The sequence below is a fragment of the Eptesicus fuscus genome, chromosome 2 (assembly GCF_027574615.1).
Source record: "Eptesicus fuscus isolate TK198812 chromosome 2, DD_ASM_mEF_20220401, whole genome shotgun sequence".
Classification (NCBI taxonomy): Eukaryota; Metazoa; Chordata; class Mammalia; order Chiroptera; family Vespertilionidae; genus Eptesicus; species Eptesicus fuscus.
Window position 1 is genome coordinate 23,855,970 of NC_072474.1, and position 17,145 is coordinate 23,873,114.

General features: G+C 38.4%; 1 protein-coding gene across 3 annotated transcripts in view; it reads right to left on the bottom strand.

The window, feature by feature from the left end:
* SLC39A12 (solute carrier family 39 member 12) overlaps positions 1–17,145 on the bottom strand; it is a 68,286-nt gene that overhangs the window by 16,024 nt on the left and 35,117 nt on the right. The window contains exons 7-11 of one of the 3 annotated variants that reach the window (XM_008148835.3): positions 13,992–14,144; positions 11,157–11,264; positions 8,236–8,302; positions 4,185–4,343; positions 2,125–2,312 (exon numbers count right to left, since the gene is read on the bottom strand). In XM_008148835.3, coding sequence (XP_008147057.2) covers positions 2,125–2,312; positions 4,185–4,343; positions 8,236–8,302; positions 11,157–11,264; positions 13,992–14,144 — 675 coding nt within the window. Of the gene's footprint in view, positions 1–2,124; positions 2,313–4,184; positions 4,344–8,235; positions 8,303–11,156; positions 11,268–13,991; positions 14,145–17,145 lie in introns of all 3 variants that reach the window. The other 2 variants (XM_008148834.3, XM_008148836.3) reach the window with 2 other exon arrangements.

Consider the following 17,145-nt stretch of genomic DNA (forward strand, 5'->3'; position numbering starts at 1 on the left):
TAGTAAATAACCCGTGTATGGAAGTATTACCCCTTACCCTTCAGTTGTTGTCATTTGTTTTCTTTGCTATTTACAGAGTCGTGAAACCTTGTTTTCTTTGCTTTAAATGCAAAAGACTATTTTCTTTGGCACAGCCCCAGAGTACAGCAACGGTTAAATTTGCTGCTGTGTGAAAGAGTAGAATCTGTTTAGGAGTTACGCAAAAGGCCAAGGCCGTGAGAGCAGGCGGCCTGGGTTATAGGAAGCTCAGGTTATTTTATTTCCTGTCCTTTGTGCCAGCATGCTGGTTTTTCCTGGGCCAATAGTAATTTGAAGTAAGGTCAAGATTTATTCTAGTTGGAATCTCATAGGATATCAGGCACGTTGCTTTCTTACAAGCAATTTCTTACCCTTACAAAATCAGGAGGAGAAACATTGAGGAGAAAAAGACATATTTCGCTCAGGGTTCTACATGACAAATGGCTCTTGACAAGCTTCTCAGGTCAATCTTGGGAGAGTAGTCTCCCCAACAAAGAAAATGAATTGACTGCATACATACACATCCATCATACTTGAAGACAGTGTAAAAAATAAATAAAATGAAAAATAAACATCAAAGGAATACAGCAACTGCTCCCAACTGATTCCTAAAGAGAAAAGAAATTAGAACGCTGAAAATCAGGAGGCTCAAGAGTGAACGTGAGGACTGATGTAGAGACATTGTAAACAAAAGGTTACCTCTCAACATTCAATGATGAGTGACAGCTATGCTTTTGAAATGCCAAAGGTTAAGAAATACAGAGTTCTCAAACTGGAAAGGTCAAAGGATCGTGTACATTGACCTTGGGTTGGAGGTTGGGGTTCAGAAAAGGGTGAGGGGTAGAATTTGCCCCAATTTTAGCTATCTTCACTATCAAGATTAGGAACTTTCCTGAGTATTATAAATAACCTGTAAGAACATGTCTGAACACAGAATTACACTTTTGAGTTTCCTAGTCTATTTGAATCTTATGAGGATTAAGGAAAACAACTGGAAAGTCACAAGCATTTACAACAGAATTGAAAATGGTGGTATTCACTTGAAGAGTTCTCATTGAACTTGACTTCCAGAAGTGCTGTTATTCTGATGCTATCAGCACGGGTTCCTGCCTTCTAGATTTTTTCTTTATGGAACATTTCTCTTTATTTACTTCCAGGACAGTACCTGGATTCTGCCACATCATTAGCCCATCCCAATGGTCCTGTTCCATATATTATCTTCAAGATAGTTTATTTTACTTTTCTGCTTGAGGATATGTAATCACGTATTTTACTTTCACTCAGATTGGTGATCTATTGTTTCTCAGTATTAAATATTTCTTTTGATAATTTAAAATATTTTTATTTACCTTATTTTAACCTACGAAAAAGGATCATCATTATGACTTTCATCTTAAGACATTTAAGTTGTAAGTAAATTTAATAGAAAGTGACCTTAGAAAAGACTGGTTTATCTGATGAAGACCAGAATTTAGAAGGCAAAAAAAGAGTAAAACTTCCTAGGTTTAATTTTTCATAAGATTATAGAGGATGAAAAGTGATGACTGAGTTACCATTGGGGTCAGCAAGGATCCCGTTAGGAAATACTAGTATATGTTGTGATTTTTAAAGGCCTAATACTATAACAGTCTTTCTTATTTCACCACACAATGACCCTCTGGCAATTAAAAATTAAAGATAAAATCATTATTTTTAAAAGTAAAGTTGGTTCATTAAGTTAAACAGCTATTGAATGCAATAACAAACTCAGTTGAACTATTTCCCAATATATTAAAAAATACCTTCCTGTTTAATTGAACGTTACATTTCTTAGCTAGAAGTATAGGCATCAAATACAAAGGCAAAGCCAGAGCAGAATCAACTGATGATCAATTTTTGACAATTATAAAGGTTTCATTCATTCCACTTTAGTTCACTAAAAGAATGTCAATATTTTCTGTGTCTCAACTTGCTTCCTTCTGCTTTAACTTACTTTCTTGGATTGCACAGAATATTTCTTTAGTCTTTTGTGTATTTCCCCCTCCCATTCTTTCATTTTATTGTTTTTTTCTCTGTTTTACATTTTCAGTGTTTAGAAAAACAAAAAGGAAAAGCCACAAAGCTTACCATTTCCACCAAGGATAAATATAAGAACATCCCAGCAGTAACTGTCAGGATCCAATTTTGAATACAAGGATCAGTTGATACTGAGAGGCCAATGTACAGTCCGATGAAGGCAGTCAGAGCACTTATAAAATTCATCAGGATGGCAATTTTAATAGGAAGCCCAGAGCTTAGGAGCACAGCAAAGTCTCCTAAATTTTAAGGAAAAATATATATATAATTATCGATTCACAGATGATGGCTTTGGCAGAGTAATGTGCTATTAGGTTGTTTCAAGTGTCAGCAACTGGGATCAATTTTATAAGTTAAGCTGAATGATCAGTTAAGAAACCATTTTCCTATATTTCTCCAGCATTCATAGCTAACACATTACGCAATTAGGAAGTTACATTTCAAGAGTTTTATTCCTTTTACTGCTCCCGAAGATAGTGTAGCGAGAACTGTGACATACTCTTTAGTTTCTAATGTCCCGTTGTCCAGTGGCATTTTCAGCTCAGATAAATGCAAAATAAAGCAAAAGGAAGGAACTCTTGCCTTCTGCAATAGCATGGATGGACCTGGAGATTATAATGCTGAGCAAAATAAGCCAGTCAGAGAGAGAGAAATACCATACGATCTCACTTGTATGTGGAATCTAATGAACAAAATAAACTGACAAAATAGAAACAGAGGCATGGATATAAGGAACAGAATGATAGCTTTCAAAGGGGAAGTGGGTGGATCAGAGAGGATAAAAAAAGGTGAAGACAATAGCCAAATATATATATATATATTTTTAATTTTTTTTTTAATAAAGCTCTTGCTGGCCCAGGGTTTCTAAATCTTTTTGCTTGGAAACTTGCCAAGCAAAATCACAAGGTAGTAAACATGATGTGGGCTTTCATTATTTACTTATGTCAGAACTGCTTTGGGAAAAGAGAAAAACACTTAATATGAGATTTTAAAATCATTGCCAAAGTTGATCAGGAAAACAAATTTTTTTATTTGGAAAAATGTTTCAAAGCCTTGATGATTTGAAAAACATCGCATTCTCTCTTTTCCTCTAAGAGAAGAATGGCCTATTAATCTGAGAGCCTCTATTTCTTCGTTTTCAGTTTTCAGGATAGAGACGAGGCTGAAATTCAATAAAGACAGCCAAGGGACTGAGTTTCCTAGCTCCATTGTATGATTGGTCCAATGTATAATTGGTCTTAAAACATCTTTGCTGGCCTGTCACCCATTGCCACTCTCCCCTGTGGTTTTATTATAGTAGGTTAAAGCAGGACCATAGAATAAGGCACTCAGACCAGGCACATTCCAATGGATTCAGGAAGGGCATAAACTGCTTCAAGAGACTTGGGTCAATGGTGAGTTGACAATAGGTCTTCAAACAATAGACATGAAACACAGAGAACAGCGTTGGCCCAAGGGGGCCATGGAGGTCTGAAAATGGGAGCAGAAAGAATGACAGCACGGAGTTCTCTCTCTAAGGTACATGTGTGCCTGGAGCCAGCCTCCCTCTTTCTGGGTCTGTCTCATTATGTATATTCTATCTCATCTTGATCCCTGGGAGGCAGGATTTGAATTTCAGGGCTATTAAGATTATCCAGAAAAAGAGTCTTATGCGCATCTGTTACCATACGCCTGTCATATCAATTTTACAGTTGGCTTTAGATGTCTTGTATAAATCCGGTTGATGAAACCATGGTTTGGCTTTCATTTAAATATTTTGTCTCATTGGCCTGTTTGCTGACATAATGGGTAAAGTTCCCCCACTTGATGTTTTCCCACAGTTACTATGCAGATTTTAAAGTTCTTTAAAAGGAAATTTCTCTGAATGACTTTCTCCCATATAGAATTCCCCGGAATCCAGAGTCACTTCTGGCCCTGGGAAATATAGAGTCCAATTAAATTTTATCCCAAGGTACAGGATTTTTTTTTTCTAGTTCTTCTCTGCTTTTTAAATAAGTTATGAAAGAAAAATATTCATCTTTTCATCATATTTTGTAAAAGGAAGCCTAGGGAACCGTAGCTAGAAATCTGTTATGACGTTCTCAACAAGCTTGAAACAGTGTTAGACTCACCCATTTCATGTGGAATTTCATGACACAAGATAGCAATCGTCGTGGTTATTCCAGACTCTGATGAAGACGAGAAGGCTGCTCCTATCACGAGGCCATCTGCAAAATTATGCAGGCAGTCCCCCACCAGTATCATTATTGCCAACGAGCTCATAGATTTGCCTAAAATATCCAATAAAGGTGTGAGAAGCATTAAAACAGCGTTATATTGTATTTCATGGAATCCATCAAACACAGCTAACTTTCCCATCCACCTGTGACATTCTTAAATTGCATCCGATGGAGGAACCCCATTTTGTTTCAGTTTTCGAAATAAGTCAGGACTGAAGATGCACATATGCTAACCGATATACTGTCACTTTTTTAAATGGCTCTATTTTTTAATGAGATAAATTGTGCACTGGCACTCTATTCTATCACCTTGTCCAGCTGTGCCAAAATTAAAATATTCTTATAACCTCCCAAAATACCAACAATGACCTTGCCATGTGTGTCCTTTGTAAAGCATTTTAAGATCATTTAAGAACCTCCCTGCAGAATGTCATTAAAAAGAAGTGTTTTTCCAAAACTGTCCCCTCTGAGTCAGACTGCCCCTAGTGGCAACCGGCAGGAGTGCGCTTTCTGCCAAGCTGTTTCCCTGTCTGGTGGTTGTTAATCACCCTGACAAAGTGCCTCATCCACTGGCCATTTGTGACCTCAACAGAACCACTTCCAACTCTGCTGATCCCACAGTTGGCTCTGGAACAATTACTTAATGTTCTTATCTTTCTGAAAATAACTGTCAATGCGAGGCCAGCTAGACGTTGAACAAAATATGGAGAAGCTGTTTTCATGGGATTCTATTGCATAATATACATGATCTGATTGGTGAAGAGCCAGTGAACTAATTTAGATTATAATGGGTTTAGTTATGAAATGATTTGGATCATAACTGGGTTCAAGTTTTTAACACACAGAATTTTGTTTTCAAAAACCTAAGAATGTATGTCAGTATGACAATTAATGGAGTGGCAAAAGCTATTTCAGAGATAACCGTCTGACAGTAAATGACCTAGGTATACCATTTGCTGAGAAAAGCCATTACAATCAAGCGTCTTAGTCTAAAACTTCATTAGTTACTCACTTGCTCTCTTCTGGGTGACAGGTGTGAGCAGTAGCCGCTGTTGCTGCTAGAATTGAACACAGCATTCTAATAATTGTACACTCACTAAAAATAGGAAGAGGGTGCCTCCCGATATCTGTTCCATGGTCTAAGACCACAGGGGGACGCTGTTATGGTAGGGTTTGCTCTTTTGCTTGGGAGGATAGAACCTGACTCATTGCATGTCCCACACAGGGAAATAAGTAACTTCAGTCAAGTGAACGGAAGATATAGCCCAGACTGTGAGCCAGGAGATAACTGTTTTGACGGTGTTGCAAAGTTTCCCCATGCATTTTGCTTCTAACAATCATGCTTTATTTAGAACTATCACTGTGAGACTGACTTATATCCGCCTTGTAGTTTACTAATTCATTTTATTTTTTATTAAAAATGAGAAGATTCCAGGCAACAGTCATAAAAACACAGACTACTAGTACATCTCAAATTATTGAATTCTGGGAGTTCTTGTTGGCTTTGCCTGGAAGCTCTCGGAATCTAATAAGGCTTACCAGGTCCTTAGCTATTCCTGCTACTTTCAGAAATAAAGCTCTTCTTTGTGAAACTATAATGAAATGAAATAATTTGAAATAATACATTGGACAACATTGCAGCATGCAAATAAGTTGTAATTTCCACATGCCTACATGTAGGTAGTATTGCTATGAATAGCATATGTTCAAAGTGGAAAATTTTTACCCAGTTTATATTCTACTAAGAAACAGCGTGGCTTGTTTTTGTTTTCTGTTATTTTATTATCTCTGATTATAGGTTTCTAAATAACAAATCATGGACATGGAACAAGCCACAAGACAAGTTACATTTTTGCATGTAAGCCACAGGAATATGTTGGCACATTGTTTAAGATAATTGAAACATTATTCAGCAGAAGGTAAACCAAGCGTTCACTGGTGAGTTAATGTACTCATTACAGAATTATCAATAATATTTACCTTTCCTCATGTACCTGGCAGTCATATTGAGTTCCATGTTTCTGACTTACCAGAGATTTTCCATGGTGGAACATGGCCTGGACCTTATATCACTTTGCTTTCTGTTTATTTAAATCAAACTGTGGGTAGGATTTTCACATCCTGTCTTTTGAAACACAAGCTGAACTCCACCAGTGAGGTAATATGAAATAAGTAATCAAATATTTGAAGCTAATTTAATATGTCCCTGGCAGAAGGGCAGTTGAGTAATTGAATTTGGGCTTTTTCACTATTCATTCTGTATGCCAAGCTTGATATCTGAAGTGGACAGATATGAGGCCTCTAAAACACTTGAATAGGACCACTGTTACTCCCTGACCTAGCATCTGCTCTTTGCTTCCAATTTGACTGAGCACATCCTTCTTGCCTCTTGCTTCCTTTCAAAAACAAAAACAAAGAAATGCCTATTGTCAGGTATTCTAAAATATCTCCTGGAACTGAAGATTTAAAAGGAAAAAATTTACCAACAATGTCCTGAAAGCAGAATTGGACACATTCTGTAATTATATATTTTGAATCAAATAAATAAATTACAGGAATTAATATATCTAACACATTTAGAACGGTGATCCATCGCAACCACACTGCAAACTAGAAATAAAGACCATTCTTATTTTAATTATCTCACGCATCAGTGCCTGAAACATGGCACGTTCTTAAATAAATGAAAATGTAAGAAGACACATGGACGCATGAGTTAATGAATGATCACAGAGAAGTTGTTGGTACATTAGCATTTCCTTAGTGCCTCAATACTGGAGCTTACTAGTTATGGAATCTTGGGCACTGACTTATCCTCTCTACCAATTGGTTGCTTCACTTGTATAATTTGGATAATAATTATTCTTATTTTATTAAACTATAGGAGGGTTAAATGAGATAACTTGTGTCTAGTTTTTAGCACTGTGCTTGGCATATAATAATTGTTCAATAAGTGGTAACTATTTTTATTATTGGGAAACTAACTTATTATAGTAGAATGGGAATAACTAATCATAGCTTAGCATTCATCATGTTTAACATTAAAACACTAAGATGAGTGTGTCACCAAAAGGTAACATAAATGAGAAAAATGGGGCAAAGATTCAGGAGCAACTGATAAAAACAAAAACAAAAAAATTCTAATTATTCACAAACATAAGCAAAAAGAAATAAATTTCTATCCAAAATTGGTAAATTAGATCCAGAAAAGGATTGGTTGAAAATTAGATCAACAAATAACTTAGAGAATAAGATGTGAATATTAAGGTATCACTGATTTGAACTCCACCAGCTTAAATGACAATATCACAAATGAGATAGGCATTTATGATCAATTTTCAGTAGACAGTGATGTGATAGAAGACAAAAACAAAAACAAAAACACAATGATGCCTTCAAACTTCACAGGAAGTGAAAGGCTTAATCATCATGTAACCATGACTTTTAAGGAGCTCTGATAACCACATATGTACTTAAACTAATTGAAGTTTTTAGAAGATCAGTTTTAAGCAATTGGGGGAAACAGCATTTTTTAAAGAATGGAGTAAAGTTGATATTAATGTTTGGTATGTTTTACAGACTGATGGGAATAAGTCTATTAAAAATTCTATTGCAAAAATTTTAATAATGAAATACATAACCAATATGAAATTTTTGACATTTATTTTAAAGCAGAATAAGCTTTATCTATGATATTTTCTACATTGAATGTTTAGCTTTTATGAATTAGTACCCACATTTTCTTTCTTTCTTTTTTGCATATATTAGTAGTTTGTGTATTACAGGGTAGTTTTCTTTTCCCCCCTTTTTATTTATTTTTCCCTATTACCATTTATCTCCCCTATATCCTCTTCCAGCTCCACCCAACCCTCTTCCCCCATAACCACCACACTCTTGTCTGTGTCCATAAGTTCTTTCTCTTTTCTTTTCTTTGAGTACTCACATTTTCTGTTGGAGGCTGTCATACTGCCTATAGGAATTTCAGCTGCCTGGGAATCCTCTGGGCCTTTCTATTTTAAATGAAAAAAATAAATGATAAAAGATAAGCAATGGTCATCTTTTTATTGAAAAAAAAATGAAGCATCTGAAGAGTTATGTCGATTTTTGAAAGATAGTTGAATACTCTAGAGCATATTAGAACTTCTAAATTTCATAGCCACACACAGAAGGAACGGCCGGAACCTGCACGCATTTGCACCATCTGCCTTTAGATGACAGCAGCCCTCAGGGAGATCAGAGCCTCCCATGGAGAGCCAGAAGCTACCGAGACCGTCTGTCACTCAGGCTCCTAAACGATGGAGCCTCCATGAAACCAAAAGTTGTCAAAAAGAGATTCTTAATTCTTGGCCTGATTTAGCTCTTCTCCTGATTGTAGATCTAAAATCCATTTTTGATCTTTAAGCAGAATGTGTATTGTGGGTAGAGAAGTAACCCATGCCAACACATACTTCATTTCATTCATCATGCCATAATAATCTGATTTTCTTGCTTTATCAGTCAGTAAAAGAATCTTGCCGATTAAGAAGGAATATTAACAGAATGAGAAAAGACAAATATAATCATTTTTTTAAAAGTTTTCTCATCCTTTGATATGATGGGAAAGTGAGATTTCAAAATTGTCATCTATGAGTTAGGATGGCTTGATTTTATTTCTGAGACTGACTCGTGGTTCAGTTCCTGGAAAGTCACTTTTCCTCCCTACACCTCAGATTTTTATTTTATTACTCGTGGCCCAGTGCATGAAATTTGTGCACATTAAAAGGGAATGAATTAGAGGAAATATTTTAATATTGCTATTTGCCCTTTCTCTATAATAGAAGTGTCAGAGTTGAAAGAAAATTAGTAAAATGTATATGAAAATCTCCCTCCTGTCAGAGTCTGGGGTGCACCATGGGACCCAGAGTCAAGTCTCCACCCACGTGCGTGTGCCTCAAAATCATGTGAGACCCAGACCTGGCCGGCCGCACCCCCGTCAAGCCCCGCAAGCGGGGGGGGGGGGGGGGGCGCGCGCGCGCAGCCTCAGGTCCCCTATCAAGCCCCGCTGGGCGGAGGGTGCGGCCTCAGGTCCCCCAGCCCCGGCGCGAGGGTGCGAGGGAGTGAGGGTGCGAGGGCATGATGACCATTTGCATATTAGCTCTTTATTATATAGGATATGAAAAGAATAATTTTTACCTGCTTTTAAATATGTTATTTGGAAAGCACATTTACATAATTCTATCATTGAAAATTGTGGAGACCTTGAGACAAATTTAATGTGAGACATAAGCATCTTTTTTTTAATGTAAAACAAGAAGTAAACTTAAAGTTCACATGTTAAATAATAGCAGGCATTAAAAAAATATAATGATAGGCAGTTTCTTAGAAAAGGATGCTGAGAAGAAGACCTGAAGGATACAGGTTTAAAGGAGGTAGACAGGCCTATTGCTTGAAATTGGTGTATCTAGAATGACCTCCTCCCCCAAAATGTATTTGTTTGTTTTTTCACATTACATTAAGGCCTGATTATAATCAAAAGTCACTATGGTTCCATTAAAAGTCAGGAGTTCAAATATTTATTCCAGGATATTTTTCTCCAAAAAGCTATATAATGTCATACTCTGTAAAGGAATTTAGAAGCAAACATCCATAATTCCTTGTTGATTGGAAAGGATTGTAAGTTCCCTTCCTGCCTGAAAAAACAGAAACTGAACCAAATAGTTCTTGAAGTTCATATTATTTCTATTTGTTTAGCTTTGATCTTGCAGCTTAAATAATAAAAGGAATGGTGAATATGTTATTAATGAACCAGCATATTCAAATACAACCAAACTCATTAAGCTAGCATCAGAGATTCTCTTATACACATCTCGGGTTCTGGACCCTTCAATCCAACAGAAGGAATGGAGTCAGCATTAGAATGATTTTAAAACTAATCTCAGCTTGAAGTTATCTTCTTTCCAACCACATGTGAAATTAAACAACATAGGGCTTTAAAAATCACTTTTAAAGGAACTTTTGTGTTCCTACCTTTGAATTAGCTCTAGATCTGCAATCTACTGCCCGACTTCTGTTTTGCTGTGTTACTGTCTCAGGAATAGCTTACTTACCTCTACTCGGTTAGGAATCTATCCTTGAACTGTCAACCCCTCCATATGAATTCTCAAAACACAACATCCAGTCAGGTTCAGAACAGTATTCCCATTCTAGTTCTCAAAGTACAAGTAAAGGAACAAGCAACATATGAAAGTAATATGTAACAGACAGAAAACGTGCCTCTTATACCCCCACGTTTTCTGTCTGTTACATATTACTTTCATATGTTGCTTGTTCCTTTACTTGTACTTTAAAAACTAGAATGGGAATACTGTTCCGAACCTGACTGGTTTTGTGTTTTGAGAATTCATATGGACAGTTTTGTCATGGAAAATACAATACAACAGAAGGCACTAAATGAGACATCTCACTGGGCAGACATCTGCATTGCGAAATGAACACCCCACTCCCAGATGCACAAATTCCTTGTTTAACACTTATTTACATCCACCTAGCCAAGGCTGACTCAGAATGGAAAACTAAGTAAAGGTCAACTGGTTTATGAAAACTTGTAAACCAAATTATTAAGTTGCTGTATATTATATCAATCTAATCCATATTTGTTTCAAATTGGTACAGATAGCAAAGATTTGAATCTATGGAACATGTTTTTTACACTTTAAAACAGCTTTCAGGTGCTTGGCAAAGTTTTCCAAATTATTTATCATGGTCAAGAATATAGGTAGTCAAGAGTGGACTCTATATCTATCCTACTGATTTTTTATTTAGAAATCAAGGAATAAAGGAAAAAAGGTAATCAAACTAGTAAGACAATTCAGATCAATAACCTACCAACTGGATAGTTGAAGCGGATTTGCCTCTGCCTGATTGGTCACTTACTTCAGAGTTGAGTGCAAGATGGTGGGAATGTCCCACGTGCCCATTAACCAATGACACGCTCTGCTGGATAAGGATGGTTTGAAATTAGTTCTGAGGGTGAAAGAATGCATGTGCAGCCTTTGTCAATTCCATGGTTCTGTTTAACATTTTGCCTTTTGGCCAAAGTGGTGGGTGACACAAAAAGAATAATGGGAAAATCTCACTGTGATAAATACTTGCTAAAATGCCTCACCTTGGAGAAGCACAGGACTGCTTCATGCATATTCAGAATGCTTTAAGAATGCAATTTCAAGAATTTTAAAAGACTCAAAACAGTGGTGGCTTTTATAATGTCATTTTTATTTACTGCAAAATTAAATTTTGATTTTTTTTTCTGATGGAGATACCAAAAGGATGATAAGTGAAACTGTATTATACCCTAAAACTATTAAATAAAAATATCCAGATTTTAGAAGCACTTATAGCTTCTAAAACATGTGCATTCTTTTTATTTTACACAATATCATGAAACTTAAAATTATGTTCTTAAAACTTATTTTAAGTTCCCTGAAAAATACAATGACAATCTGAATAAATGCTACATTTTCAGATTTTATTTCACTCATTTTCATCCTGGTTAAATTTTTCATTATTGCACATTGGTTGATTCGTAGGCTTAGCAATTTAGTTTTCCCAGCCCAGGGATGCTAATATATCCTATCTAATAAAAGAGTAATATGTAAATTGACCATCACTCCAACACACAAGATGGCCACCCCATACTATCTAATAAAGAGTAATATGCAAATTGACCATCACTCCAACACACAAGATGGCTGCCCCCATGTGGTCAAAGATAGCTGCCCCCATGTGGACACAAGATAGCCACCACAAGATGGCTGGCAGGGGAGGGCAGTTGTGGGCAATTAGGCCAGCAGGGGAGGGCAGTTGGGGGCAACCAGGCCTGCAGGGGAGAACAGTTGGGGGGGGACCCAGGCCTGCAGGGGAGGGCAGTTAGAGGCGAACAGGCTGGCAGGGGAGGGCAGTTAGGGATGACCAGGCCTACAGGGGAGGGCAGTTAGGGGCAACCAGGTCTGCAGGGGAGAGCAGTTGGGGGTGACCAGGTTGGCAGGGGAGGGCAGTTAGGGACAATTGGGCCAGCAGGGGAGCAGTTAGGCATTGATCAGGCTGGCAGGGGAGTGACTAGGGGGTGATCAGGCAGGCAGGCAAGTGAGTGGTTAGGGGCCAGCAGTCCTGGATTGTGAGAGGGATGCCCATTTAGGTGGGATCGGGCCTAAACAGGCAGTTGGACATCCCTCGAGGGATCCCAGATTGGAGAGGGTGCAGGCTGGGCTGAGGGACACCCCCCCCATGCACGAATTTCGTGCACCGGGACTCTAGTTGTGTATAAGTTGTGATCTAGTATCGTTTTTTTCATGCTTATTAAGATTAGAGCCCCTTTTGTGGAATGTCCCAAACTTCTTTAGCAGGAGATGTGACGGAAGCTTGAATTGTCAATCTTAAATCACATCCTCGCTTGGGCCATAGGCCAAAAAACAAACCTGCTTCATTTACACAGGAATTGTTTTTCAGGATTTTGTTGAAAATCTATTTATTATAAAAACTTTTAAATATACAGAAAAATGGAAAGCATTGTAATGTGAGCACTTACATCTACTTCCTGGTCCTGTCGTTGACATTTTGCTATATCTATTTTTATCACACATCTAGCCACCTAGCAACCTTCTACCCATTTACAGAATCATCTTTCTTTGATACATAAAGTAGAATTTTTGAATACACTTAGGAATGATAATAAAGAAGTGCTGCCGAAACCGGTTTGGCTCAGTGGATGGAGCGTCGGCCTGCGGACTCAAGGGTCCCGGGTTCGATTCCGGTCAAGGGCATGTGCGTTGGTTGCGGGCACAACCCCAGTGGGGGGTGTGCAAGAGGCAGCTGATCGATGTTTCTAACTGTCTATCCCTCTCTCTTCCTCTCTGTAAAAAATCAATAAAATATATTTAAAAAAAAAAAAAGAAGAAGTGCTGATATTTTAAAAGTCTACTAAAGTTTGGCCTGAGTGCAGCCAGGGTTAAGAAAAATCCATAGAGGACTGCAGAGCATCAGGACTTTGTAAAAAAAAAAACAAAACTTGCTTTATTTTAATCCCCTGGAGTCTTCCAAAAGTGTTTACCTTTTAACCATCCACCAAACAGTTCAACTATTTTCTTATTGGTACAAAAAACCAAAATCATAAATTAACCACACTGTGTTTTACATTTCATCATATATGTAGAAATTAATCAAATACAAGCCCAAATGAAAGCAATGATTCAAGCTAAAATTTAAAAAAAAAAAAAGGATTTCTTACAAATACCATTCCTGAGCTCCTTGTTTTTAATACTTTTAAATGTCCTTAAGATATAAAATAATGGGTAACTTTGTGACTTTTCAAAATTTTTGTTTGCTTGTTTGGTTTTTATTAGAAAAGTCCTTCAAAACATTGACTGATAGCTAGACCTTTGGGTCCCTTCATTCTCAGACATGAAATAGTCCCCTGTTTCTAACCTAGCCATGAAGGTCAGGTTGCAGATTGTAACAAATACATCACCAGGCCAGCTACAGATGTTTCAAAGATTAGTAACCGAATTTACAGGGAAGTCAGAATGACCTGTGTATTCTGGAAATCAGAGCCTCATCCCTTACATAGACATCTTCATGAAAACGTCAATCACTTTTGAACAAGTACAATAAAAGATGGATATTATGAAGCCCAAAAGCAAAGGATATATCAAATTTAAACTGTACCTTGACATTTGGTGATACAAGGAGAATAAAACATTTTTCTATCAAGAAAAATCCATGGATGCCTCCAATTAGTCCCAACAGTTTCCAAATGTGACCTTTGCTTTCATGGAAATGCCCAGACTCTGAGGCTTCCTGCTTATGTAAATCAAGAACCTAAAAAAAAAAATTAAAATTAAAATAAGAGCGAGAGACATAAAGAAATAACTTTCGAAGATTTAAATATTAATTTGTAGGTCCAGTATTGAATATATTCAACTTTCATTCTGGGGCACCCCATGACAACTCCTGAAATAATTCGAAGCCCAGTTTGCTTTTAGATGTATAAATACTTCCACCGCAGGATTTAATTCCCGTCAAATAAAATGTGTACAAGAGGAAAGAAGGGAGAGCTGTGAGTAATTTCTGCTTATGAACACAATAAAGCCTGAGCTTATTTCAGCAAGTGGCCGAAATTTTCATACATTCTTAGTCCTTTAGCTGAATTGTTTTCCAGGAGTTCAAAAATATCTGCATAGCAATGCCTTATAGCAAGTCACTGTATTTTATATCCAGAACAAATGCAAAGGTACATTTCATCTGGCCTTTATTTTCCCCATGCCCCATTGCAATTAAAGAATACTTTTAATAATTGTTCAGAGAAGTAAAAAATCTGCCTGAAAGACATTTTCTGTTGAAGGCATACTATATGCCCAGCAATACTGTCAGCAACCTGGGACAGAAAAGGACACAAGAAAAGCATTAGGAATTTTCCTCTAGTTGGCTCATCCCATTGGTTGACTCATTCCATTGGTTAACCTCATAATTTCTTATGAGCTAGTAATCATTATGTATCATATTCCTTCCCCGGGAGATGGCAATTTAAGAAATAGCTCAGTGGTTTCCACATTTAGGGTGTTACTGACCATTAAAAAGAGGAAAACAAGATTATATCTGCACATATTTTATATGTATATATTCATACATATATGTATGTAGTAGATATTTGTGTGTGCAAACATATACTTACACACAAGTGCGTGAATGAGCATATACATTGAGTCATAAAACCAACATATGTTGGTCAACTTTTTCTTTTGGTAAAGACATTAAAGGATGCCCACCTAATATTTGTAATTACCATTATTTCATAATATAGAGAATATTGTATTATCACAGAACTGGGAAGAAACACAATCCTGGAATAAAATGTACATCTTTAAGTGGAATAAATTTAGCTAGATGGAATTTTTGGGGGGTCATTTCTCTGCAGCCCTTTGAACACTTGTCATGGATCACATTCAGGGACCTCACTGATTTTTCCAGCTTCCCACCACCTTTGTGCTGCATCTTCCTCTGTCCTCGTCTGGCTCCTGGAATAAAACTGCCTTCCAGATTCCATGAAACCCAGCTAATCTTTTCAGTTCCCCTCACGCCTTGTCTCTGCAGAGCCAGTCCACAGTCCCACCCACCCCAATCCACCCCTGCTGCCTGGAGCGATGTCACCCCGACCTGGGGAGACCCAGGAGGCCTTCAGATCCTTTTGCCGTTTCCCTGGATCCTGGGAGCGAACAACTCTGCCGCCACTGCGGTGACCTAGAAAAAGGCTTCGGCCACCGCCTCAAGCCAAGAAGCCCTGAAATATTTCCAGAAAATCAGATTACAGGGGGAATTAAAACTAATAATGGTTTGTTTCATTTCTCCAATGCTCACTTGGCAATTTTCAGAACATCTCATAATTATTGAGCCTCTAAGCAACAAGAGTGACCCGGTAGGGAAGTGCCAGCGGCGTGTGGAAAATTTTAACATCTCAGACTTCCTGAGAGGATGGAGCATTTGTTCATCACAAGAGATTTCAGAGGAAATAGACACCCTCATCTGAAGACCCTGCTGCCTGAACTGGTTTGCATCTCAGGTCCTAGCCCTTTCACTTCTGACAAATAAAGAGCCTTACAAGACTTCCACAGAGAGCCAACTTCCTGGTGCTTGCATTTTTCTTAAGGGAAATCTGTACGTGCTCAGTTGGGCATGATGGTCCAAATGAAGAGAGGTTAATGATGCTACTATCACGGAGGTATAGGTATAGGCAAAGTCGAGGGTGTGGACACAGGATAATGAGACAACCAGAAACTTGCCACCCCCGGAAACCATCAGCACTCAGGGATGAAAAGGCAAAGGTTGGAAATAATGTTGCTGAAGCTCGGTGGGAGGCGGAGCTGGGGAGGAGGCCTCCGTGGGAGCTGTGGGACTGCAGGCTAACTGCTGCTTCTCCATGGGCCATTTTCAACCTTTGTCATCTCGTGGTACATAAACTAATTACCAGAATTCTGTGGCACAACAAAAAAATATATTTTCTGCTGATCTGACAAAAAATAGGTATAAGTTTGATTCATTCACACCAAATGGCTATTGTGTTGGCTGTTGTCGTTTTTTAATTTGACAATCTAAGGAAAAAGAGGTCAGTATCCCTGACTAAATACTGCATTTTTAAAAATTGCAATTTAAATTGCAATGGCACATGGATCGAAAATCACTGTTCTAGAGCAAGTACCAGAACCAGGAGCGGGCAGGAAGAAATACCCTGCCACTCACTCCTCCTCCCCTCACTTTTCTGTTGTGCCTCACATTGGCTGAACACAACAACAGGAACAGCCTGCAAGGGGCCTGAGGAGATGCAATCTTCCCGCACAAAAGACAGCAGAGAAGGGCAGAGAATGACACTGATGAGTTTGGGGGCACTGGAGAAAAGCCAGTGCAACGCATACAGCCCGTTCATGTTTATGTACCGGTAATTAGTAAGTGCTTCCGGAATTGTTCTTAGTAGGAATCTACATCTGGTCACCTTTTTTTTTTTTTTTTTAATTTCAAAAACTAGAGGCCCAGTGCATGATTAAATCATGCATGTGTAGCTGTCTGTCCGCTGGTCGGGACCCGGTGTGGCTGGCAGCTCTGAAGTCCCTGGGCCCCTAGGGCGAGGTGGAGCCGGGGCATGGTCCTCCGGCGGCCGGAGCCCAGGCCAAGGTCTTGCCTTCGCCGCCCGCCCAGGAAGGCTGGGGCCGCCGCCGCCTCGTCAGCCGGGGCCTCCAAACGCCCGGCTCGCTGCCCCAGAGGCCCCTTCTGTGCCACAGCACAGCCATGGCACAGACGCTGAGCTCGCACTGCCGCTGGCGACGTGAGC